Source organism: Anopheles stephensi, chromosome 3, assembly GCF_013141755.1.
Source record: "Anopheles stephensi strain Indian chromosome 3, UCI_ANSTEP_V1.0, whole genome shotgun sequence".
Lineage (NCBI taxonomy): Eukaryota > Metazoa > Arthropoda > Insecta > Diptera > Culicidae > Anopheles > Anopheles stephensi.
This window is the reverse complement of record NC_050203.1, coordinates 82,772,378-82,798,143: the sequence shown is the minus strand read 5'-3', so window position 1 is coordinate 82,798,143 and position 25,766 is coordinate 82,772,378. Positions and strand designations below refer to the sequence as shown.

Below are 25,766 nucleotides of genomic sequence, written 5' to 3'. Positions count from 1 at the left end.
TCTAAGCTAGCGATGGGTGGGAACCTCTGGTTGGAACTACAACCTCAAAAAGTCTCGACCTGCCATTACTGGTTTAGTTTGACTTGATTGCACTCCCACAAATAGTTAGGAAGCGTGTAGTAGTCGAAGAAGGTTGTGCCACTTGGTCAAGAATTTTGTATGGACCCCTTCCGATACTCCGACCTCCCTCAAACTACCACGGCTTCACCCTGTGTTTATCCCTTCATATGTCAAATTTTATTATCCACTTAGATCACGAGGCTCAGGCCAAAATTGATGCTTGTCCTGATAAATTATTGTGTCATTTGTCGCCTCTAATATTCAACTGAAGCTGAAAGCTGAAAATTGAAAAAAAATGAAGCTTTGACACACTCTGGCTACTAGATTGACAGCATCCTACCGCAGCGCCCTCTAGCCGTCAACTTTGCAAACGTTTCAAAATGCCCGTTGGAGATGTTGCCATTTAAAAACTAATTATTTTGTATTCTTCCTTCTAGCCTCACGATACCTGCACCAGTCCTCAGCAACATGTACCACCAATAATCCATACCGTAGTGAAGCTGGTCAAGTAGTAAAAACATGGATCTTCAAACATTTATTTCAATGCATCTCCTGGCACGTTTCAACCCGCTGGTGCAGTCGTGCCACACTGCTAAGTGTCTTGTGCTGGCTGGAAACTACACACGCACCCAACCGTTCGCCACTGGCAGCAAACTCTTCCGTATAGAATTTCATCGTATCGCCCAACATCAAGCCGAACCGTTGCACTACCGTCGTGTACCTCAATCCAAACTGGAACGAGAAGAAGAGCATTCAAAGCCTGTGCCGACACCCACTCAATACTCGCTTACCTCCGCAATACAATTGGCACGTCCATTCACCAGCCCAACGCAGACCGCCAGATTGTCCACGACGTCTTCCGCATCGTACAGCAACACGTCGACCGCATCGCGCAGGAAGCCGGCCACGGTCGCAAGCCGTTCGGCCTCCGTCTCGTAACACTCGCTCACCGCATTGTGATGCAGCTCGTACATGCCGTACACGCGGGACGCGTACCGGTTGAAGCAGTACTCGTTCTGTGGCCCGAACGAGATCAGCGTCAGCACCATCTTCTTCAGCAGCTCGCACGTTGCACCGCGCACGAAGCTGTCCTGCGCGCCCGCGATGGACACCGCGGCCGTGAGGTAGCTGCTGAACTGTTGGTCGAAATCGTTCAACCCGGAGGACAGATAGTCCGCCGTTAGCCGGGTGAGCAATGCTTCGAGCGGTTGCTGCAGCGTGGTGGTGTAGTTTGCAATCTGACTGAGCCCCGGCAGGAGTTGGACGAGAGTCGCGTTCTGCTCTGCCAGAGTACAACCGAACGACCGGGTCGCGTACTGGATGGTGCTACGCTTCAACATATTCATGTTGCGCGTGAACCCAGCTAGCGACGTGCTCAGCATACTTCGGAACGAGTCCACCTCCCGCACGACATCGCGCAGGAAGTCGTCCGCTTCCTTCAGATAGAGCAGTGTGCTCTGTACCATGTACCGGACGACGTCGACCTGCAGCCGCAACCCGATCAGTGCCTTCGCGACGTCGCTCTGCGTTTTGGCCGGCACGTTGTTGCGCACGATCGTGTCCGAGATGGTGGCCGCGTTGCCGGCCACCGACCGAGCCCGTTGCACGTCCGCTTCCAGCGTTTGCAGCGTTGCGGTGAGATAGTTGAGCGATTTGCGCAGCTCACCGAACACCTGGTTGAATTTCTGCGTGACCGAGGCCGTGATCAGCTGCCCGATGCTCATCATCTCGGCCGTTAGACCGTTGATGGTAAGATCGTGCAGCGTTTGGATCGTTTCGTACACCGGGTTGAATGCGTCCGCTATCGAGGGGCCGTTGCTGCGGGCGAGGACTTGCAGCTGCTGCGTGAGATTCAGCCCGCTGGTTTGAAATTTAAGCCCAATCGAAGCGATGGCCGTCGCCAGCTGCTCCAGCATCGGTGTGCCAGACCGGAGCGTTATCCTCGTGTCGGTGATGTCGTTCAGCTCGTTGCGTAGTCGATTCGCTTCGCTCGTGACATCGCTTCGCGCTGGGCTAATGTTTGCTCGCACCCCAAAGTCCGGACTTGGCAGTGCGCCAGCGTGCTGGAATGAGATGGCGGATGGACGTCCAAGTCCGGTCAGTGATGGCACGGGTGGTAGCGGACTGCACTCAACGCCAATTTACCTGTACAAAACCTACAGCAAGCAGAACCGACACCACCAGAACCAGCGAACCACTGTGGAGCACTTTTGGCATGACTTGTTGTTGTTCTTGTTGTACGCCACTCGACAACCAGATTGTGATCAGCGTAGGGGTTGGCCTTATATACGGGCAATGGCGGAGTGATGCAGTTGCAACACGCATCTTGCCTTTGCAGCTATTTAAACTATTGCACTATCGCCTAAAACTAGCGAGAGATGAAGAGCGCGCGCGCGCGAGAGAGAGAGAGTGTGTAGCTCTTTCGAAAGAACGAAGAAAAAACAAACGCCCCAAAAGGCTGTTGTTCGGTTGCAACACCCCAAACAAAGATGACTTCGGCAAACAGGCGGCAATGCAGTGTCGAAGATGTTCTAGACGTGCGCTGAAAACCTTGAAGGGTACGGAATCTAATGTAATTCAATGTAATGTAACGAAATCGAAGGCGCCTAAAGTTAGGCAATTTGAAGCACACGCCGATACTGTCGCTTGGCTAAGTATCCATGGTAACCGGTGGTGACATCTATGAGTCAATGTTCAAACTAATGTTGACAGTTGATTGCTTGAGCTTTTCGGGGTGCAGGGATGGCCATTCGATTTGCAGACAATGTTCTTACCCTAACGGCAGGGCCGGGGTTCAAATCCCATCCAGACCGCTTCCCCGTACGCAGGGCTGACTACTTTACTACGGCTAAAATTAAGTCACAGAAAGCGAAAAATGGCAGGCCGAGACCTCTCGAGGATTCCCTTCTTCTTCTTCTCAGGACAACTTGAACCTCTAGTGTGATGCTTGCTGTTTCTGGCATACTACAGCTATTGATATCACGTAGCTAGATAGTCAGTCCTCACCACGGGGGATGGTTCAGAATCTGAGGCCTACTGGACAACGTTGCTCATATTGCATTGAGCAGTGAGGTCGATCGATCCTGAAGAGACTGCATTAAGTTAGGTTGCTGGCAACACTGTCAGATGACAGAAATGGAAGGCCACACTCCCTGATGTTTTTATATCAAAGAAGAAGAAGCATCCACGGGCAAGAGACCGCGAGAGAGTACGGTGACATTTGGTAAGGCGTATCTCTAGATCCCTTCTGCGAGGGATTACTACCAAACCCTTAGACGAGCTCTCTTGAACGAGACACCTTGGGCACCTAGACATTCTCCGACTCTTCCCATAAGCTAATGCTTGAGGAGCGGTGCTCAGACATTGGATTACATCAGTATTGTGACGCTGCTTCCACTCATACAACCAACCGACCAGCAGAGCGAAAGCCGATTGGATGCACGCCACCGTCCACGGGATTCACGATTCACACCGTTTTCGAAGAAGCCACAGCCACTACACTAACTTCAGCTGCATCAACACATCTGCGTCAACAGCGCACGTCTGGCGTGTGCGTTTATTGAGAATGGAAATTTTCGGAAGAATTTAGACCGCGCGCTTTTTTTTTGTTTTGTTTTGTTTTGCTTGCTGCTGTTATTGCCCCCCCCCCCCCTGCGTCTAAGTCTGTGGGAGTACGCACGTTGCTGTGGCTGCTTGTAAAGGTCCGGCACGTTCAGAATCGATGCTTCATCTCGTTTGTTGGTGGCCCGCCACGCCGACCGTTATGCTTATGCCGCACGGGACCCGGCGCTTACGTCGCAGTAGGTCCATCCGCTGCGCAGCTGTTGATTTCCGTCACCATCGCATTGGTGTCCAGCACGAGCAAATACTTGGAGGTGCTGAAGCACGTACTTACCCGCTTCAGGCTGGCCACCGTTTCGGCCTTGACGATGTTCTTCATCGAGACCTGGTGGGCCAGCGCGGACTCGTGCACCGCGTGGAACGCTGACTCGACATGCTGCAAGAGAGAGAGAGAGAGAGAGAGAGAAAACGGGGCTCATGAGTGAGGCGTCCGGAGCGGGCCAGCTCCCGTCCTCCCGTCACTTACCTCGACGTTGCACAGCGCCGGCGATTTGACGCAGATCTTGATATCGGCCAGCAGGTCCTCGATGTTAAACACCAGCAGCTTGGCGATGGCGAGCAGCGTCTCCTGCAGCTTCAGCAGCCGCGTAATCTCCAGATCGACGCACCGGTTCGCTTCGCGCGCATGCTCCTCGAACAGTGCGAACGTGCGCGGGCTGTACTTGCTGTAGCAGTAGTCCGCGTACTTGCCGTTCGAGATCAGCACCAGCACGAGCCGGTAGAGGTGGTCGCACGCCTTGGCACTGTAGAATGCAGCGAGCCCGTCCGATACGAGCGGTATGGCCGTCTTGTACTCTTCGTAGATCTCCTGGAGCGCGGCGATGGTGGACGACACCTCGGTCGTGTACGTTTCCCTGTACTCGTTGATTTCGCTTTCGATCGGCGGAATGCCGGACAGGTCCAGGCTGGACATGTCCAGATTTATCGCAATCACCGGCGCAAGCAGGGCCGTGATCTGGGCCGTATCGACACCGTACTGCTGGATTTCGGCTTCGAGCGCTTCCAGACCCTTGTTGACGCCGTCCAGTGCGTTGGTGGCGACCGTACCCGCGTCGATGATGTAATCGTCCGCCACCTTCAGGTTTTCGATCGAGTTGGCCACAATGTACGTGACGAGCGGGAACAGTGCCTTCAGCGATATCACGCTCTTGGCGATGTCGGACGTCAGTGCGGTCGGTACGAACTTGCGCAGGATCGTTTTGGAGGGTGCGTTAGAGCCGGCCGCAGCTACGGCTGCTCGAAGCTTCAGCTGAAGGTCGCTCAGCAGCGAATTGAGCGTCCCTAGTTCAACGAACACATCGGTTAGCGCGTCCTTTAGCATGGTGGTGATGGAGTTGTCCAGATTGCTGTCCAGCGCACTGAAGTAGGGGCTGAGCTGGGTGTTTAGGAATATGCTGAATCCGTTGCGGGCCGTAATGAATGCACCGAACGCATCGTCCAGTGGCCCGGTGCTGGTGGCTAGTGCATCGATCGCACTGGTCAGCGCGAGTCCCGCGGTGGTGAAATCGTTCGCAATACCGACCAGCTGCGTCTTGATGGTGGTGAGCAGTGCGTAGCCGGAGGACAGCGTCACGTCCAGATTGTCGTTCACTTTGTCTACCAGGGCGCCGCTTTCCTGTGCGGTAAGCGCAACGCTGTCACTACCGTACACCGGTACATTGATGCCAAAGTCGGGCCGTGGAAATGCTGTCGATATCTGGAAGACCAATCCGTGCGATCAGTCGAGGGGGAACACGGGGGTGTTACGCGGATAGTACCAACCTGGATGGTGCCGAGCACCAGTAAAGCTAGTGTAAACGCCTTCATAGTGGACGTTCTATATGCGCGTGCGAGTTCTTTCTCACTTTTGCTCTCTCTCTCTCTCTCTCTCTCTCTCTCGCGCGCACTCTGTCCAACGGGTCGTACGGTGTGCGAATGTGGTACGGGCGCGCACTGTTCTTCGTTTATATCGAGATCGAACACATTCGTCATCCGTTCCCGATGCCGATTTTCGGGATGAGTTTTCACCGCTACTCTTCTTCGGCTTTTTCGCCATACATTTCCGTCCGTTGCGTCGCCATCTATGTAAACACACCGGTTTTTTTGGGGCCACCGGCTTTCGTCCGAGGTAGGATTTTGGATAAGCAGTTGATTCTGGCGACGCAAAAAAAAATGAGGCTACACACTGAAGTTAGCGCGCGTGTGCGAATGCATCTAGGAGGCTTCGCCGTCCAGTGGACATCATCGCAGCAGTCTGGAATGAAATTTGACAGTTGCTTCGAGTAACGGTGGAACGGTGGTTTCAGACGTATGGAGAGACATCAAGACCCAATGCTTGAGACGCAATTGGACGAGAAGCGCCCACAGAACGGATATTCTTGCACGCCAATATTCGATCACTGCCAAAAAAAAAACGGTTCAGGAAGATGAGGCCCCTTCGAATACGAGTGTTTTCTAGTAGAACCACTTTGGACGAAGCGAACTGGACGCTCAAGTATCGCCGATTAGATTGTCTATTGGTGCGTGCTCTCGGCTAGACGAGAAGGTATTTTGGAAGATTGCGGACAGCTTGAGCATAAGGAACTGAGCAACCGCCGTCAAACATTTGCCTCCGTCAGTACACTCGAGAGTTTCTGATCATTATTCCTTGACAGGATTTTACCCATAGCTAAGCAGTTAGTCCTGCGTACGAGGCAGCGGTCCGGGATGGGATAAACCGATAAAGTCTCTCGAAAGTCGTAAGCCCTTTGGTAGGCGAAGTGTCCTGAGGACCGTTGTAAAATAGTTACGTCCAGTAGGTGGAATTGTGTTACCAGAGCTCATGTGTAGCGTCCGGAGACTTACAATGCTCTGGCCGCAAAGGGGTTAGTGGCAAATTTACGGTGGCCTTTCACACGACATCACGACCGATGGAGTGCTGGAGAAGCGGATAGCCACATATAGACCGAACGAAGACCTCGAGAGAAGGTAGAAAAGGCTCCATGTCTGCAGCCAGGGTACTATAGGACAGTGTGTCTTGTGAAGTCCAAAAAGAAGTCCTCTTTATTGGACTCCATGTGCCTGAATTTTGGCAGTGTCGCTAAATTGCCTGGAGAAGCATTAACATTGCTTCAGGTAAATCCCTCTCAAGCCCGGTCACTTGCTCCTGGCTAGTGAACAACCTTGAGTGAAGGACCTTGGCTCCACCGATCAGAAGAGGCTGAAGTGGGGCCATCAGAAACGCAAAGTCGGTCTGCCATTTCTACCCCTCCAAGGTAGCTACATGCTGCCAGCGCCAGCTGTCCAAACAGGACTCTCACGCAACGCGAGTTCCACGAATCGATTGGAGCACCTCCCGAAACTGTGTCAACAGAATAGTTGGCGAAATTTGCAGGCCAGACCGAATGGGGCGAACCCCGCATGAAACGGTTGTTGCGATCGCTAATGTAATTGCTACATTTTATTGATCTAGGAAGAAAAACAAGTGGCGCGACCCACCGCCCGACACGTCCCACGGCGCATGGAAGCGACTATGGTGTCGGTGAACATAGCATACGTGTTTCGGTGTGTCTGTGAGTGTGTGTGTGTATGTTTTTTTTTTGGTGCACGTTATCTTTCAACTATATTTTCCACTGATTGAACCATCTCGCATGTCTCGCGCTGTGCGTGTGTTTCTTAGTTTTGGCGTAATAAGGTTATTAAAGGAGTTGCTTAAGGCTGGGGGCCACTCGTCAGGCAGGAGCTGGCAAGGGAGGCGATGTCGGTAGCGGCCAGCGTGGTGGCGGACAGTGAGTTGTGCAGGCAGGCACCGAGACGGTTGAAGCTGGCCTTGGTTTCCGCTGCCACCAGGTTGGCGACCGTCGAAAGATGAGCCTCGGACTTCGTGGCCAGATTATCGTAGTACGGAGTAAGCTGAAAGAGACAACAGGTACATGAGTTTGTGTGTGTGTGTGTGTGTGTGTGCGCGCGCGAAGTTGAGTCGACTTGTGTCACTTACCATGGTGAAGCAGGCACCCTTGTTGGCATCGGGCAGGGCCAGACAGATCGACAGGTTGTCGAACAGGTCGGCCACGTTGTACGCGATCTGTTCGGCGATGCTCAGGATAACGGTCTCGAGGAACAACAGACGGGAGACCTCCTTCTCGAAGCACACGTCGAACGCGTCGATCGTGAGCGACACCTGGGCGAACACGCGCGGCGAGTACTTGCTGAAGCAGAAGTCCGAGAAGCCAGCGTTGGCGATTTGCACCAGCGACACGGCCTTGATCGGGCTGCACAGCGATTCGCCGAGGGAGACCTGCAGGTTTTCGATCAGCGTTGGCACGTTGCTCGAGTACGTGCCGAATGCGTTCGAGATGGACGAGAGCTTGGCCGTCACCGAGGTGGTGAAGACCGTTTCCAGTGCGGTGACCTTAGGTGCAAGATCCTCCGTGAACTTCGCGACCGTGTCCAGTTCGTTCTTGATGGTGGAAATGAGGTTGGCGATCGGTTCGCCGAGACCGGTCTCCACCTTGGTCTTAATGTTGTTCGGCTCGGCCTCCAGGTTAATCTTGAACGCTTCGAACGACGTGACGTACGCAGCCGCTCCTCTCACCACCTCCTCCTTCATCGCGATGATGAAATCGTCCACCATCTTCAGGTTGTCGAGCGAGCTGTTGACGACGAACGTGATGAGCGGCACGGTGGCGCGCAGCTGACGGATCTGCGTGAGCACATTGTTGACCGATCTGGTCGGAATCTTGGAACGGATGATTGCGCTCGATACGGTCGACGAGGAGCCGGCTGCGGTCCGGGCGGCCTGGACGTCCGACTTGAGCGTGGTCAGTGCCGTCTTGAGCTGGTTTAGCGTGGTTCCGGTCGCCCTGAACGCATCGGCGAACTGCTTGCCGATGTAGACGCCAGTGTCGGTTTCGATGGCTGCCAGCTTACCGTCGAACGTACCGCTCAGCACGGCGGTGAACGCATCCACCTTGGCAATCACTCCGTCGAACGCAATCGCAACCGGGCCGACCATGTCGCCGGCGAGGCTGTTAAGTGCGGTGGCGAGGTCAACGCCGGGCGCAGCGATCGCATCACCGATCGCCTCCAGGTTCGCGCTGATTGTCGTCAGCAGCGTGTATCCCGAGGCTAAATCAACTGAACGTTGTCCGGTTTTGGCGACCTCCGTGCCTAAATCAAGTGACGCGGTCTTGACCTGACCTGAGCCCGACACTGCTCCATTGATGGCGAAGTCTGGCCGCGGGTACGCCAGAATACTCTGCAAAAGATTGTGTGTGTGTGTGAGAGAGAGAGAGAGATGAACGACGTGTCCCGACGGGCAGCAGTCCTATAATCCTACCTGGACGGCGCAGAGAATCGTTAAAGTGAAGCAGAACGCCTTCATGTTGCAGAATTGCTGCTACTTTTGGTCGGTCTCACTCATTGCGTGCTCCATTTATAGTCCGGTCCCCCGGAGCATCCTGTGTGGGTGCCGATCGGTGCTGTGCCCATGTGTGTTTGTGTGTGTGTGTGTGTATGTCCCTCGTACAAATCAACGCATCCAATGGAGACGCGTGCGACAGATATATCCCGAATGTTGGCACCTGAGCAAACAGAACCCCCTCACAGTCGCTGCAAACGACACTCTGCTGTGTGTGCAGATTTGTTCTCCCTGTTTGGGGGTTTAGTTTTTTTTCTCTTCAGCTGACACACACACACACACACATATTGCGAATGGCATCAATTTCTTAGAAAAGAGTCGAATTATGCCGCGGTAAGTAGCAGAAGGCTAGATTTTAAGGTTTAGGTAGGCAGACTGTTCCTCCGGCTTGACTGCGGGTCATTTGATACATCTTCAAAGGGCGAAGAAGTCCCAGGACTTTCTCTCTCTCTCTCTCTCTCCTGCTTGCAGGAGCCAGATCCATGTCATGCGAATGCTACCGGACAACCTAAATCACTTGCGCCATTTGGTTATCCAAACTAAGGTAAGTGATGCTGTGATATTGCGTTGATCTTAAAGCTTGCTTCTTGTTTTCGAGGAGTCGCGAGTTGGATGCTTAAGTAGCATTAATAGGAAAGTTTCGTCTTTCCTTTCCATGTGCAATGCTACCACGATCGTTCCTAGGTGAACGGTGAGTGTGTTGGTGCTTTCTATCAGCCTACTAGATCATGTCGTTCACATGCTAAGATTATAGTTGAGGTAGTTAAGAATTGCTGGGATCTTGTACACTACAAGCAGATCTATAGCTCCGCGTCAAGGGTTCTTGTCATCCATGCCTCTCGAGACCTCTTCCGAAAATCCTTCGTCCAATCAATTCAACCATATCAATGTCGTAAGTATGCTTTCTTTTTGGTGGGTCGCGAACCCAACTCCTTCACCTACATGCGCAACGCCCCATTCAGCCGTAGCAATAATGCTAGCGCACGCAGACACGGCAGAGACGGATTTTGCCTCCGTGAAGCCAGCAGCAGCTCGCGGCCACTTGTGCAAATTTGATCCAAAAAATATGGTCTATCATGGTTTCGAGTCTGGCAACGGTTTCCCAGCGGAGGGGCTGAGCGTACAATCTGCGCGTTCGCAACCCATTCGCAGAACCGCTGCTTCGCAGAACCATGCCGTCGGTTGGCGAAGGAGAAGTGAACGTGGCAAACGATGTTCTTCGTGCGCTTGCTGAGCGTAGAACGATCTGACCTATCGATCTGGCAAACGTGAGCCGAGTTGATCGAAAGTGATCGAAGAATGGACGTCAGTCAGTTAGCGTCTAGGACATTGTTCTATGTAGAGGTGCTCATTTGGATTCTTAGAATGTTTACCCTAACATTAACCGACGATGTGCATCCAAGTGCGAACATTGCGCAAAGGCTGCTCTGGTGCCCCTGCCCAGTCGTATTGACGGATGAGGTCGTGCATTCAAACTGTCATCTAACCTCATCGCCATACAAAGTTTGTACAATTAGTCGCGTACGACTGAGCAGTGACTTCAGCCTACAGCTTGCGATGAAATTCGATTTCATTCGACCGAGTCCATGTCCATGCATAAGCTACCTCCCAGAGACGGTACTCAACCGCGCAGTAGTCGCCGATTGTTTTCGTGCTTTGGTCGACGCGACAATCGTTCTTGAAGACTAGATCGGCACCGACTAGATAGGTTTGACTGTGAGCCATGCGCAAGGTATGATTACACGGTTTGTAAACAAACCGTAAAACGTAAACAAACAGACGTCAAAAGTCAAAGTACATCGTGCGTATACTTAGTATATGCGAATTGATTTGTGCGTCAAAAGCGTACATAAGCAGAGAGAACGAAAGAGAGTGTGTGTGAGAGAGAGAGACAGAGTCATTTGTCATATATCGAACATAACCTTTTTGCTTACTTTATGAGATGAAGGTTATTAAGCGTGTGTGTGTCTCATTACTGTAGTTTAAACAGATGAAATAATCCAGCTTGATGATTACTTGAAACAACATTACTGGGACCCAAGCCTTGCTCTTCTCTGGGAGCACATTAAAACCCTGCCACATACATTACGACATCGCTCTCAACACACACACAGACACACACAGTGATGTAGGGAGAAGAGTCGTCCAGCCTAATTATGAAACGCAGCTATCACGCTCGCCATAAGACAGCGATTATCGCGTCAAGTACATTTTTTTAATGGTAGTTGGTGCGTCCAGCAATGTGTAAAAAAAAAACACACCCCATGACCGGTGATGGTGGAAGGTGGTTTTGCTTTATTTCTGGATTTGGTGGATGCTACTGCATGACCTCCCGGAAAGTCTATTTTTGCGACGCAAGCTACCCTGTTCGGCGACATGCAAACACCGGATTGATAAAGCCGGGCACACGGGTACAACGAACTGGCTGAGCTGACGACAGTAGGACAACAACGCAATAACGCCGCCGACGGACGGTGAGGTGAATCCTGACGGTAGTGAATCAACTTTGCCCCAGTTTGGACACCACCAAACACGGTCGATCGATCCAGACGTCAGCGCGGTGGCACCCTTCTTCTTCGCACGTTGCCCATTTCCGGTTTGGGCGTTCAAGTTCAAAGTCGCCGGAGAAGGAGAGGGGGGGGGGGGGAGGGCGGCTTCGTCTTGGAACTGCTGTTCGGGGTAGGGCCATCCCGAGCGTCGCCAGCTGTTCGGAGAGCTGTCCCGAGCAGACCAATCTGATAACCTGGATGACCCTACCCTACCAGCGGCCTGGTCGCTTATCGCCGCCCGGGCTCGGTTGGGTATTTAAGTGCGCTCCGGAGCTCACCAACGTTTTAGAAGCTCGGAGCCGCCGCCGGCAGTGTGGAAAACGCTAGTGACAGAAGCAGTGATACGGGAGTGTGTTTGCGTGTGGCAGCTGACAGGATGAGCAATCGTAACAATCGGATCGTGTCCGGCACGGAGCAGAATAATGCACCGTTCAAGCTGTGGGGTGGCCGTTACTCCAAAGCCACCGACCACGTCCTGTCGAAGGTGAACAACTCACTCACGGTGGACAAGCGGCTGTACTCGGAGGACATCGATGGGAGTATCGCGTACGCGAAGAGTCTGGCCGATGCCGGACTGCTGACGCAGAGCGAGTTTAAGGTGATCGTGTACGGGCTGGACGCGATACGGGACGAGTGGAGCAAAGGGTCGATCAAGCTGCTGCCCCGGGACGAAGACGTGCACACGGTGAACGAGCGGCGGCTGTTTGAAATCATTGGACCACAGATCGCGGGCAAGCTGCATACGGGCCGCAGCCGCAACGAGCAGGTCGTGGTGGACATGAAGCTTTGGATGCGGAACGCCATTGCGGACGTGCAGCGACTCCTGCTGGAGCTGGTACGCTCGATCAATGAGGTGGCCGACCGGAACATCGATGTGCTGATGCCGGGCTACACGCACATGCAACGGGCGCAACCGGTCCGGTTTAGCCATTGGTTGCTTAGCTACGCGTTCTACTTCAAGGAGGACTTCGACCGGTTCGACGAGTTTGGCCGACGGATGAACGTGCTGCCGCTGGGCAGTGGCGCACTCGCCGGCAATCCGTTCAACATTAACCGGCACAAGCTGGCCGCGGACCTTGGCTTCGATGGCGTGTCGCCGAACAGCATGCACGTCGTGAGCGATCGCGACTTTGTGGTGGAGTTCAACTTCCTCTGCACGCTGGTGGCGGTCCATATGAGCCGGCTGGCGGAAGATTTGATCCTCTACTCCACGAAGGAGTACAACTTTATCGAACTGTCGGAGGAGTACACGACCGGCAGCAGCCTGATGCCGCAGAAACGCAACCCGGACAGCTTGGAGCTGATCCGGGGCATTACGGGACCGGTGTTTGGGCAGCACTGTGCGATACTGATGACGCTGAAGGGTTTACCGTCGACGTACAACAAGGATCTGCAGTGTGACAAGAGCGGCATGTTCGGGGTGTACGATCAGATGCAGATGTGTCTGGTGCTGATCGGTGGCATCATCCAAACGATGCGCGTCGACGAGGACCGGTGTTTGAGCGCGCTCGGGTACGAGATGCTCGCCACGGATATGGTACGACCTGGAGGGACCTGGCCCATCCACTGCATCTCCCCTCTTCCTGCGGCTTCTTGCTTACTGTAAACTGTATTTCTTTCTCCTTGCAGGCCTACTACCTCGTACGTCGTGGCATCCCATTCCGGGAGGCGCATCACATCTCGGGCGAAGTGGTCGCCCACTCGGAGAAGGTAAAGATCCCGATCAACAAGCTGACGCTGGAAGATCTGCAGGAGATTAGTCCACACTTTGACGAGACGATCAGCCGCATCTGGAACTACGAAAACAGTGTGGAGCAGTACACGGTGGTCGGCGGTACGTCACGTCTCTCGGTACAGGAACAGATCCGTGTGCTGCGTGCATTCGTCGATGGACATGTGCCGTAAACTGTGTGGGCGTGTGTGCCACGTGTATGTGACATATGTGACAAGCGTCCTGCGATTGTGCACAACAACAACAACAAAAAACTGAGCAGATGTGTGTGCTGTACCGTTTGTTACTGTGTGCGCCATTTATTCGTACACCACTGTAGATCGCGCGCGGCTTAGTGAAGTGTTGGGGGGCGATGTTTGTAGTGAAATGGTTCAACCATACATCCCTCTATATATGCATATGTATGTTTATGTAGATAGATATATCTATACGTTTACGTGTATCGCAAGCTAGGCTAGGCTTTAGTACATTTGTGATCACAGGATTGCCCTCCAATGTTGTTTGGGCGATCCTAGCATGTGATGATTCGCCTAACTTTCTCTCTCTCTCGCTCTCTCTATATTTTCTCGTTTTTGTTCTTTAAAATAAAAAGAAAGCAATAGTGTAGGAAAACTCTCTGTATGATGTGTTAATGTTAGTGGTTGCTCTCTCACAAAACAAGGAAAAATAAATCTTTCGTTGTATGATAAAAGGTAAATTGTCGTCACACGCTCGCTTGCCTTACGTACCTGGGGGTGAGTTTCGTTTTTTTCGTATTTTTTTTTTTCCTTTCTTCGTTTCACCACTAACAACAAGAGTGTGGTGCCTGTGCTCTGTGGCTCCGTGTGTTAATCTGTGCAGCTGACTTGAAATATTCCACACAATGCTCTCTCCTGTTGCCAGCGTCCGCTTTTCGGATGTCCCTAATCTTGGCTGGTTCCCCCTTTTTTTTTCCTCTTCTCTCGGTCGCGCAATCGTCTACCAAAACAACAATTCCTCTTATCAACGTCAGACAACGTCCGCCCAAGGGGGTCAGTCAATTTGGATTTTTTGTTGTTGTTGTTGCCATTATTATTGTTAAACCTCGGCTCCAAGGATCTTTTTGGACAGGGGGGCGATGGAGAGACGTGCCTCATTTCTGCCTGCACTGCTACTGCACACTGAGGAACGGCATCTCGACCCAAATGCTGCTGCGCTGTTTTTGCTCCAGCTCGATCCCGGCTCCGGTTTGGTCGCCAGCCAGCATTATCGGTGATGTTTTTTGGAGGACCTGTGCAATTGTGGGAAAAAAGCAAAAAGAGCTATAAGAATCTTGGAAGTGGCGGACGTGCGGAGTTGTGGTTTGGTTGTGACACGGCCGTTGCAGCACTCAGGCCACTTTGCTCGTTATCTTATTAACGTTACGCGAGATGTCAACAGGCAAAAAAACAAGCGCATCAACATTAAGCGGTTATGAGGAGTCGTGTGTGTGTTTTGTGTTAGGAGATCTTGTGATCAGCGATTACAGCGCATCGGATGCATCTTAGCTAACTGCTTCGTACCGGTTCGCGGTGGTTCGGTTGGCGTGTCGTCGCCGTTATCGGTGCTGAATCTGATTGCCACGATTTGCGCACATCTTACGGCCAGTTACGACCAGTTTCGTGACAATGAATCCTACGTGCGCAATCGATTGTAATTGTTTTGAGCGATCTTTAATCTTTCCCCTTACTGACAAAACCTGACCGAACCTAATGCGCGGTGGTGTTTAAACATCAGTCCAAGTGGACGAGTGAAAGTCGTTGCAGTGCGCCACTCCAGATCGAGAGCGATAACTTGGAAGCCGGGGTAGATTCTATTGATTAGACTGAAGTAGAAGTGAAACGTAGTACTGATTGATTTTCTCAATGGATGTCCAAGGCTTCAAGGATCCCATTTTTTTGGTGATATAGATCTCTTCTATCTCTCTCATAGATTTTTGCAGTCCTAGCTTCATCCATATGTGAGACTACTTCGCACATTTGAGACACCTCTGCACACAACCGAACTTCAGGTATCCGAGGCTTCCTCAGCGACTTCGAAGACACTTCGGAGACGCTACTAAGCTGTCTGAACCGCACGTCACGAGGACCTTCAGAAGTGCTTCAAGGTTTAGGCACAAGGACATTCATCACCCTTCAAGTAATTCTCTTGAAGAAATTCTCCGATAAACACTTTAACTGTCAGGACCTTCCAAAGTTCTCTTAAGTCTCCAATAATTTCTGATGTCTTACAGAATTTCACAAAATAGTGCAAAGTAATCTGATAGAGAAATGCATTCCAAATTTAGTAAATACATGAATATCACTTTCTTTTGGTAAGGAGTTCTCAAACGTTGGATTAAGTTTGTCTTCCGGGAAGCGATAAGTAACGGCAGAGGTTCTGCGATGTTGTTATGTCCGTCGATTTTGATACATTATTCAAACGCCCTGCCAGAGCAGCTCAGACTTAAAGACTTGAAGGTCTTCTAGCCCTAGTGATCTCCCGGCCCCCAATAAATCATTCTCCAGCACTACGTTTACCTTGTGACCGGACTACACATCTCGTTGTCCCAGTTAACATTCCAATAACAGAATAACTCGAAGACATAGGAACTCTCACTTTCACTCACACTCCACAATCGTTCCTACGCCTGACTAACGCTATTAAAAGACCATGTTTCAGCCACCGATGTTACACAACATTATGTCACCTCACAGCAAATAGGATGTCGTGGCAAGAGTTGACACAGTTACGGTGGTGTTTTCTTCCCCTGTCCGATTTCACCGACTTCCGATATCCATCATGTCCAAGGTTTTCTAAATCCTGCTCCAAAACAACGCACCACAAAATCACTGACCCTTGCGCCACGTGAAGTCGCACACTAAACGGCTAAACAAGCCCTAAACACTGGGGTCGTCAACTGCCGCGCAAGGTCAAGTGCATCCGCAATCCGACCGTGCCCTTCGATAGTACGAGCGCAATGGTGAACAATGATGATTGGCGTGAATTATCATCCGCGTTATCCCAAACTGCTGCTGGTGCTGGAACTGCGTATTGTTTAAATCGTACCCACCCGGAATAGGGCGGTAGCAAACCGTTCGTGGCCAACGACCGGACAGGACAGTGTCCGTCAGGCGACTGCAGCTTCACCTACCTAGTTTGGTAAGTTCCTTTTTTTTTTCGGTGGACATCTAATCCACGAGGGATTCGGGCTTTTTTTCTTGCGGGAGGACGTTCAGCTGTTGTGGTGATATGGTGACGCAATGGACGTGATGAATTGCGTCGACTTGATTAATTTAATTGCACGGTCAAATGTACGTGTGCGGTCAGGTCACCAAACAGGACAGTATCCGTTGAGGGGGGAAGAAGCCAAACAACTGAGCATCGTAAAACCGTCGTACCGCGCATGTCGGGTGGAAAAGCAAAAACCGGTGCATCCGAATGGCCTCCTTCCCTAGGGACCGGGACCAGGTAATATGTTAGTCCCGGTAGGATTGTCCATCGAACAGCACACATCACCGGCAGCCGTTTGCTATACGTCCGATACTTCCGGTAGTATAAAAAACGTATCCCAGGGCAAAACGATACCAGTCAGTGTGCAGCCAGTCTCGAGAAGGACCATCGTGAGTGTCCGTGAAGCAAGCAATCCCTTCCGCCCAATACAAACGCCATGGATGTTACGGTGGAAGACTTTTGCGAGGAAACCAACTTCCCCGAATCACCCTGCCCGAGCCCGTTCGATCCGGCCAAACTGTTGAACATAAGCTTTCTGCAGATTAACGGACGCTTCACACCACACTCGGGCCCATCGTCCGTGTGTTCGACGCGAAGCTGTAGTCTTGCGACCACACCCGTACCGCCAGACTCGACCGACCCGGACCAGGAAGCGGATGGAGAGGGCACGGGAAAGGAGGCAGCAGGCGAGCAGGCACGCAAGTGGTCGATACCGCATCTACCAACCGAAGCGTCCAAGTTTGAGATAAGTGGCCGTGCGACGCCCGTCTTCACGTGGAATCCGATGCCCACGTCCAGCAATGTGATCTACGCGCTGAGCGACAAGAACCAGCAGATCGTGTTCTCGCAGGTAGTAAACCCCTCGGATGGCTTTGTGTCTGTCTGTGTGTGTGTGTGTTTAGAGTTCCTATAAGGCAAGCAGCTCGATATATCCGGTGTTGTATCCAGCGCACCATCTAACATCCCGCACCATGTTTCCTTATCGTTGACACACCACAGCTCGAGCAGGAGGCAGCCACCGAAACGAGCGTCTCGGAGGTGTCCAGTGCGGTCGATTCGGAGGCAGAGCTGGACGAGGACGAACCTCTGGACGAGGAGCGTGTGAAGGCACCGAAGGAAAACACCCAGCCGGACATGTACCCGAACTGTGATGTGAACGTGTGGTTGCGATCCTGCGAGCAGGAGATCGTTGAGCCGATTGAGGGTAAGGTGCAGGGTACGGTACCGGAATGGTTGAACGGGAGTCTGTTGCGGAACGGGCCCGGCAGCTTGAAGGTGGGCGACATGATGTTCAACCATCTGTTTGACAGCTCGGCACTGCTGCACAGGTAGGGCGGAAGAAGCGGTCGGGTGTTTCTCCAGCAAACCGGCGAAACAGCTGATGTGTGTTTTCTTTGCCTCAGGTTCAACATCGACAGTGGGAAGATCACGTACCAGTGCCGGTTCTTGAAGTCGGACGCGTACAAGAAGAACACCGCGGCAAGGCGTATCGTGGTGACTGAGTTTGGGACGAGCGCCGTGCCGGACCCGTGTCAAACCATCTTCCAAAAGTAAGCTCCGACAAACCTCTCCAAGGTTCTCTCTAATCTCCTTCTCCTTCCCCCGCGTGGACATAGAATTGCGGCCGTCTTCAACAAACCCGGTGTGAACAATTCGGACAATGCGATGATCTCGATCTATCCGTTCGGGGATGAGTTTTTCGCGTTCACCGAAAGCCCGATCATCCACCGGATCGATCCGGAAACGCTCGATACCGAGGCGAAGCTGAACGTGTCCGACTATGTCGGGATCGTGAACCACACGTCCCATCCGCACGTCATGTCCGACGGTACGGTGTACAATCTCGGCTGCTCGATCACCAAAACGGGACCGGCGTACACGATCATCTGCTTCCCGCAAGGGCCGGGCATGTTTGAGAACGCGCGCATCGTTGCATCCGTACCGGCGCGCTGGAAGTTCCACCCGGGCTACATGCACACGTTCGGCATTACGGAAAACTTTTTCGTGATCGTCGAGCAACCGCTCAGCGTGTCCGTGCCGACGATGGTCGTGAGCCAGATACGGAACCGTCCGATGGCGGCCGCCCTCAAGTGGTTCGAAAGCCAGCAGACGTACATCTACCTGCTCGACCGCGATACGGGCGAGCTGCGCCACACGTACCACACGGAACCGTTCTTCTATCTGCACATCATCAACCAGTACGAGCGCGAGGGCCACGTCGTGCTGGACATCTGCTGCTACAAGGATCCGGCCATGCTGAACTGCATGTACGTCGACACGATGCGCAACATGCAGAACAATCCGGACTATGCGAAGATGTTCCGCGGGCGTCCGTTACGGTTTGTGCTGCCGCTGCACTACGGCACCAAGCCGAAGTCGAAGCTGCACAGAGGTGCGTCCACCGATCCTGCCTCATCGTGGGCGGATATGTGGCAGAATCTTAGCTCCTTCACCACGGGTGACACCCTTCACACGAAGGACGCCGGTTTGGTGCTTCAGAATCTGGTCCAGATTGAGGACTCGAAGGCAACGGCGTACGTGATGCCGAATCGTACCATCTTCTGCAAACCGGAACTGTTGTGTGATTTGGGTTGCGAAACACCGCGCATCTACTACGAGCGGCATCTCGGCCGCCCGTACCGGTACTTCTACGCGATCAGCTCCGATGTGGATGCGAGCAATCCGGGAACGCTGATCAAGGTGGATGTGGTGACGAAGAGCAAGTTAACCTGGTGCGAGGAGAACGTTTACCCGAGCGAGCCCATCTTCGTGCCGGCACCGGATCCGCTCTCGGAGGACGATGGTGTAGTGCTGGCGGCAATGGTGTGGGGCCGCGAGGAACAGAATCGGGCCGGTTTGCTGGTGCTCGATGCGAAGACCTTCACCGAGCTGGGACGGTGTGAGTTTGTAACGCCGGGACCGGTACCAAAGTGTCTGCACGGATGGTTCCAGCCGTCGGGCAAGTAGACGACGGGTAAGTACAATGGCCGGCAGACATGCACAGAACCGATGAAATGGACGAGAGCTCTTCCAATACTACAGCTGCACGGGGACGAACTCCGCAGCAATTCACTAAGATAGATCTCCAAAAAGCCTGCACATGAGTTTTGTTTGTATACTTAGCTGTTCCCAAAGCGATCCAAGCATCAGAGAGTACTGAGCAGTATTAAATAAAATGCTTAGAAAAGGCAAGACCAGTATTCGATCCCATCCGGACCGTTACCTCCAAGCAAGCCTCCCGGGAGGTCCTCAAGCTCAGAAGTATGAAGCTCCGCAAGAGCTAACAGTCAGAAGTATGAAGCTCCGCAAGAGCTAACAGTCTCTGGGGCTTGACAGAATCTTATCATTTTATAACAAAAAAACGAATAGCTGTTAGTAGTGAAGCAGAGGATATAAACCTATAGTATACTATTCGCATCTCAAGCTGAGATTGAGGGCGGAAGTAGTAGAGGATCGCCTCCAGCAATGGAGTGCTCCCGAAGCGCTGTGCTACCTGTTATACCTGTTACCGGAGCAGTTACCCCGTGTTACCAACCCACATAACATAAATAAATAATCAGCTCGATGTTTTGAAGTAATAAAACCGTCTACAGCTCGCTGGGTTTGCGCTTAATTTGTAACGCTTCGGGGGGGGGCGCCTCAACTAATTTGTAGGTCGCGTCCGTGCCGTTTCCTAGTTCGATGTCCGCGCGATGTCAAACATTAGACGCATGATGCATCGCACGCAGCGGGCCGATAAGCGTATTGCCCGGGCGGCGATAGCGTCCTTCTAGAAGCAACTACTTGAGCGTCCCGGTCAAGTGAGTGCGTCGGATGACCGCGAAACCTTTGAAACGGTTGTGATCACTGCACCGGCACGTGCTTTCGCGTCGGTCGATCCTTGTTCATTGGCAGCTGTGACACACGTTCCTTCCACCGAGAGTGCGTGTAGCCGTCCGTTCCGCACAATTGACCTCGACTGCGAGAGTCCCACAGTCGGTGCGAAAGCTATTTGTAAACTTTCCATCACTTAGCGAGAAGCAGCAGCAGAAGGTGTTTGATTGAACGGCAGATCCCTTTATCGGCGACTGATTACACGCCGTTGCAGCTGGTTCGCAACATTCACTTTCTCAGAATGGCGCCTCCACACAATGTAATGCGCATCATGTACAACATGACATGAACAGCAGCAGCAGCAGCAAGTGGATTCCCCTCCCCCCTGATAAGTCTGCCTGGTGGGATATTCAAGCGCTATCAAGCGACCATCTGCGATTGCTTGATCACGGATGTAACCTTTTCGCTGGTGCGGGTGTTTGAGCTGCAACTCGTGTGCTCCCGACAGTTTGCGCACTAAGGGGGGCGATGTCATGATGACGATACGCGATTACTAAGTATAAATACGCGATCCACAAGCGGACTGATTAGGCCTGTTTTTGTGGACGAAGTTCATGCTCGTTCCACAGGTTCTTGGATGTTACTTCATCGCTTTATTTGTATGCTTGTGGTGTAGAGTGTTCCAATTAGGCAGCGAATCGATGCGATTGCGATTGAAGTCTTGGAATCGTCTACCGCGTGTATGCGATGGGCGATAGCAATTATAGTCGCAGCTCAGGGTTGATTATTGCGAAGAAGAATTCCGCTCTATTATTGTCTTGATGGACCTTGTTCCATTCGTAGAACGGATAGTTGGAAGCAATCAAACGAGGATTCCGAACAGGGGAACTCTACTCCTGATCGGACATTAGGTCACGTCATGAGAATAGCACCTGACGATCCATCCCGTAAAGTCCAAGTGGACAGAGTGATGTCCAAGTGATGTCCACCAGAAAGACTGGGATAATTGATTGGACGACCGGACGCCATTCGACCGTCAGCGGTTGACAGGCCCTTATGAAGCGAACCGGCTAAGCAATTATTGCACCCGTTATGTGTAAGTAGGTAAGTAAGTGAGTAAGGTGTTCCCGGTTGCGATGTACGAGCAATAGTTAGCCGAATTAGCCGAGCTGGCAGCCTGGTGTCAGTACAACCTGCTGGAGAGTGTTAATGTCCGCCAACCCAGGGAAGAAACCAAAATCAAAAGGGTATTATAAATGACAAAATTTGCAAATTCACCTATCGCACAGCGTATTGAGACCCTCGATGTTATGGCACACATATACACATACTTCGACACACACACACACACACGCGCACACGCATCCCCCAACCACGCGCACGCGCCCTGTACCTGGCGGCCAAAGTGAAAGAAGCTAGGCAGGCGCACCAGCCACGCAAAAGCTCATATCTAGGCGTAGTAAAGGCACACGGTCGGGCAGCAATTTGGTGTGCAGCACAACACACACACACCAACACACTGACGAAGCTTTTACAGCAGGGTTTGCTGGGCCAACGGTTTAGGAACAAATGCATTGCTCCAGCCGGCGGCGGTGCCGTTTGCGCACCGGTTCCCGCGAATGGCGCGATATCCGCGACGAATGCCGCCGCACCACCTTGGCCACCTTGGTCGGGTGTTGCTGGTGTTGCTGGCGTCGCTTGCGGCGCGGTGGCGGTACCATCATGAACGATTGCAATACGTACGTGGTGGTGGTGGTGGCGGCGGTGGCCAGCTGCGCATGTGACTGCTTCAGGCTGCGGGACGACGGGCAGGAAGCGGCATGGAGCGGATGCAGGTGCAGGTTGCTCTGGCTGTGTCCATTCGCGGTAGCACTGTGTCCTGCAAGAGACAAAGCATTAATGATCCGAGACCCACATGTGCCGCACATACGCATCATACCCAGCCTGGAACTGGTAGTTCGAACCGATCCGCTCGAACGCTCGCTGCGGTGAGACCGCGAAGACGATCCCACGGTGCGTTGCTCCGTCCTAGTGCTATGGCCATTGCTTGCAGAACGTTCGGATTGCTGCTCCTTCGCGTCCTTCGAATGGTATCGGGTTCTGCGTGGTCTACGCGGTGGTTCAACGACGCCACTGTTCGGGAGATCCTCCGACGAGCTGGCATTCGACTGCAGCTTCTCCTTGCTAGCCATTCGCACCAGTCGACGCGTTTCGGTTGCCATAGGAGCACGGCTACGCCTGCTTGAACCCGCGCGACTTGACAAGCTGTCACCGGCGGCTACCGAACCACTCGATGGGCCCCGCAGTGAGACGCTGCGCGTAAAGTTTCCTTCTGCCCGGTGGCCAATGCTTTCATTCGACGAAGCGGATGATACTGGAAGGGAACAAAACATTAATTTTACGAATTCCATCCGGCTGGAGGTTCCCAAAAAACTCACATCTCGATTGACGCTGGTGGTGACGCTTGAGGCTATCGTCAATGTTCTTGGACACTTGCACGCCACGCGATTTCATGATCTTGTTGGTGGTCGAACACTCACGGATGGTGCCGAGTGTGCATCCACCGTTCGAAAGTCGCCGACGGTGTCCTTCACCATCGTTCAGCTCGTTCAGGATGCTTTCCATGCTCTCCCCGTTTGACATGTTGTTGACAACCTGTGGTAGTAGTGGTGATGTTAGTAAACAAAACAACGTCAATCAGTATTCACCAGCTCCGAAATCACGGAAGGAACTCCGTCTACTCACCGTCATTATTTCATCCGCTGCACGGGTAAGCTCCTCCAGAATACGTTCATCTCGTTCCAAATCCTTCTTCCGGTCGTAGGCCGGAGTTGCAACAGCGCTCTCCTGGACAGCTTCAGCTACAGCAGGCGAAGAACCCAGCGAACGCTGAGCTGCTTTTGGTTTCACAAAGCTGGACAAATTCTCATAGTGAGGACTTCCACCGTCAGCTGACGAGAGGGTGGAGGTCGTCACACTGCTACTGCTGCTAGTCACGCTCACGCTGTTGCTGGTCGCAGCTGACGATGCACCGGCTCGAATCACTGCTGGGCGTGGAGCTGGGATAGCTTGTGCCTTTGCCGTTTCCGCCGGTTCCAGCTGACTGTGACGCAGCAGATCCGGTTTATCGTTCGTCAGCTGCCAGATAGAGGTTTTGGAAGTGGAAGTACTGTCTGCCGAAGTACTGGTCGTTCCGGAGCGTCTTATGAAGGAAGACGTTAGCGTGGCTGACCGTTGGAAGGGTGAGCTCGGGGCGGTCGTTGTGTTCGATGGCGGTTTGCCTGCTCCTCCCGATGGTGACTGTTGCTGCTTGTTGTTCGGGTTGACGCCAAAGAAGGACAGTTCATTCTCGCGTAATTGCCGCGCACCGGACGACAGCCGGAGCGAGGCTCGTTCCTCGTTACGCACGGCACCGGGCGTGGTGGCCGTGGTCGGAATATATCGCCGGAATTTCGGTGACTGCTGCTGCTGCTGCTGCTGGCTATCGGTCGTCGAGTCGTCGTTCAATGTTGCCGTTATCTTTGTGGTGGATGTATCTAAAAAATCGGACTTGGATCACTATTTTCGGGTATGGGTAGTTGCTATACTAACCTGGACTAGAAGTGTGCGAAGGAGGCAGCTTTTTGACAGGCGTTGGGCTCTTCAACTCGATCGACATCACGGCGGACGGTTTGCTCGGCTGACGGTTCACCAGGGCTGAGGGTTTTACGATATCAAATTCTGCAACATATTAAGGAAACACCAAAACAGACATGATCATTCACAAGCTGTTACTGCTAGCGCAGGTCTGGTTCATTGCGGTTGATTAGTATTTTGAAAGGTCAGGACACGATCGTGTAGGTAGTGGTGCTGGTAGTGCAAGAAACGCAGTGTGGACAAACGATTGCAAGCAACCAAAAACACGTGCCGAAAAGTGTGCGGAGGAGCCCGGGCTTTCACTTACCTGCAGACGAGTTCACGGAGAAGGACGCATCCTTCGCCTCGACGCGCTTCGCGGTGGATGTGAAGCTGCCGCTAGTGCTGCTGTTGAATTTCTGAATGTTACGCTTCGCCTTGATACGGCTCCAGCTCCCAGACAGCTCGGTCGCCTGCCCGAACGAAGACGTCGACGAGGATGCGTCGGCCAAGTTGCCCAGGTACAGCTTAACCTCCTCATCGGCCTTCGCACTGTCACTATCACTGTCGTACAGTTCGGCGGCATCGTACAACCGTCGCAACTGTGACAGCTGCTGGCTAAGTACGGTCGAGCCGAGTTTCTTGAGCCGTGGCGCTGCGATCGGTTTGCTCGTCAGTCGATCCACATCATCCGCCGTGCTCGACCGGCGTACCGCCGTATTTTTGCTTATGTACGCCTCAAAATCGGACAGTCGAGATTCGCTCGTAAGGATGCGCTTGGAGGCCGTTGTCGATGGCATGATGGAGGAGTAGCGTGCCACACCGTACGACGTTGTGTCACGCTCCAGCGAGTCTCCATCGAGTGAGGACGCGTACTTGGTCGCCTTCAGCTTGGGATAGTCCGCGTAGATACTGCTCGCACTGCTAGACTTTGCGATCGAGTGTTGGCTGCTGATCGTACTGCTACTACTGTTGCTACCGACGACGACGCCTCCATTCAGCTGACAAAATGCCGAATGTCTACGCGCTTTCGGGCTGGACACATCAAGACTTCGTTGGTACAGTGGTGAAGTGCCGTGCTCGCCAAGCGAGTCCCTCCTCAGAGCCTGCAGACTTTTCAACGCTTCGTCCAGCTTCGTTGCAGCACGCATCGTACGCATGATGAGTGAGGTTGACTTAAGCTCATCTCCGGTGCTGGCGGTCGTTGGAGTTGCTTTCTCCTCACCGGCGGACGTCATGTCGATCAGAATTTTTGTCGTCGATTTCGAAGCAGCCGATTCAGTGCTGTGGAGGATCGCTTTGTCCACTACTACTCGCACAGGGGCCCGGGGTGGTTGTGATCGCGGTGCATTAATGGTGGTGTTTTGGGAGGTGACATGGGGGGGGGGGAGGGAGAGTGCATCGTAAGGTGATATAGGGTTAGGAAGGGAGAGAGGGCGATGTTGGATGTGTGTGTGTGTGTGTGTGTGTGTGGTAATGTACAGTGTACAGAGCGCGGAATAAGGTGAGAGCATTACAGCGCACAGAGAGTAGTACCATGAGAGGGAAGAGAGAAGAAAACGGAAGGTAGGACTAATATAAGAGCTAACGATAAAATTTAAGTACAGTACAGCTTAACGAATTAACCGAATCGTATTGTAAGCTACCATCATCAGATCAGATGGTGGTGCATCGGTGTAGCTCATAAGCAAGCGTATGCCTCCACAAAAAGGATAACCAAACATTCGAAAGCACCAAGGTACAGAGACTTAGATTTAGAGAACACTTCAACAAGCTGTACAAAACAACC

At 52.7% G+C, this 25,766-nt stretch overlaps 6 protein-coding genes across 9 annotated transcripts in view; 2 read left to right on the top strand and 4 right to left on the bottom strand.

Moving 5' to 3' along the window:
* Positions 1–537: 537 nt before the first annotated feature.
* Positions 538–2,893, bottom strand: LOC118510055. Its single transcript, XM_036051444.1, has 3 exons — positions 2,206–2,893; positions 852–2,123; positions 538–792 (listed from the first exon to the last, which is right to left on the bottom strand). Exons 1-3 carry the CDS (start codon positions 2,383–2,385, stop codon positions 601–603), a joined length of 1,644 nt encoding a protein of 547 aa, XP_035907337.1. The 5' UTR covers positions 2,386–2,893; the 3' UTR covers positions 538–600.
* A 672-nt stretch (positions 2,894–3,565) lies between these two features.
* LOC118513712 lies at positions 3,566–6,239 on the bottom strand. Its single transcript, XM_036059845.1, has 3 exons — positions 5,443–6,239; positions 4,148–5,377; positions 3,566–4,057 (listed from the first exon to the last, which is right to left on the bottom strand). The coding sequence occupies exons 1-3, from the start codon at positions 5,650–5,652 to the stop codon at positions 3,851–3,853; spliced, it is 1,647 nt and encodes a 548-aa protein (XP_035915738.1). The 5' UTR covers positions 5,653–6,239; the 3' UTR covers positions 3,566–3,850.
* Positions 6,240–7,230: 991 nt separating this feature from the next.
* LOC118513713 lies at positions 7,231–9,071 on the bottom strand. The gene is made up of 3 exons (XM_036059847.1): positions 8,978–9,071; positions 7,637–8,896; positions 7,231–7,551 (listed from the first exon to the last, which is right to left on the bottom strand). Exons 1-3 carry the CDS (start codon positions 9,020–9,022, stop codon positions 7,351–7,353), a joined length of 1,506 nt encoding a protein of 501 aa, XP_035915740.1. The 5' UTR covers positions 9,023–9,071; the 3' UTR covers positions 7,231–7,350.
* A 2,823-nt stretch (positions 9,072–11,894) lies between these two features.
* Positions 11,895–14,036, top strand: LOC118513710 (argininosuccinate lyase-like). The gene is made up of 2 exons (XM_036059843.1): positions 11,895–13,144; positions 13,237–14,036. The coding sequence occupies exons 1-2, from the start codon at positions 11,984–11,986 to the stop codon at positions 13,510–13,512; spliced, it is 1,437 nt and encodes a 478-aa protein (XP_035915736.1). The 5' UTR covers positions 11,895–11,983; the 3' UTR covers positions 13,513–14,036.
* The window catches only part of LOC118513705 (serine-rich adhesin for platelets), a 58,534-nt gene continuing 46,709 nt past the window's right edge, over positions 13,942–25,766 (bottom strand). For 2 of the 3 annotated variants that reach the window (XM_036059835.1, XM_036059834.1), the window contains 7 exons: positions 24,306–25,286; positions 23,954–24,082; positions 23,108–23,898; positions 22,801–23,017; positions 22,302–22,736; positions 22,106–22,241; positions 13,942–14,588 (listed from right to left, as the gene is read on the bottom strand). In XM_036059835.1, the coding sequence (XP_035915728.1) occupies positions 14,564–14,588; positions 22,106–22,241; positions 22,302–22,736; positions 22,801–23,017; positions 23,108–23,898; positions 23,954–24,082; positions 24,306–25,286 (2,714 nt within the window). In that variant the 3' untranslated portion in view covers positions 13,942–14,563. The remainder of the gene's footprint in view (positions 14,589–22,105; positions 22,242–22,301; positions 22,737–22,800; positions 23,018–23,107; positions 23,899–23,953; positions 24,083–24,305; positions 25,287–25,766) is intronic. The other variant, XM_036059836.1, reaches the window with a different exon arrangement.
* On the top strand, positions 16,215–19,810 carry LOC118513706 (carotenoid isomerooxygenase). 2 transcript variants are annotated; one of them, XM_036059838.1, is made up of 4 exons: positions 16,215–16,477; positions 17,549–17,877; positions 17,953–18,099; positions 18,166–19,810. In XM_036059838.1, exons 2-4 carry the CDS (start codon positions 17,684–17,686, stop codon positions 19,514–19,516), a joined length of 1,692 nt encoding a protein of 563 aa, XP_035915731.1. In that variant the 5' UTR covers positions 16,215–16,477; positions 17,549–17,683; the 3' UTR covers positions 19,517–19,810. The 2 variants fall into 2 exon arrangements, with proteins under 2 accessions (XP_035915731.1, XP_035915730.1); XM_036059837.1 differs by lacking the exon at positions 16,215–16,477 and adding an exon at positions 16,505–17,399.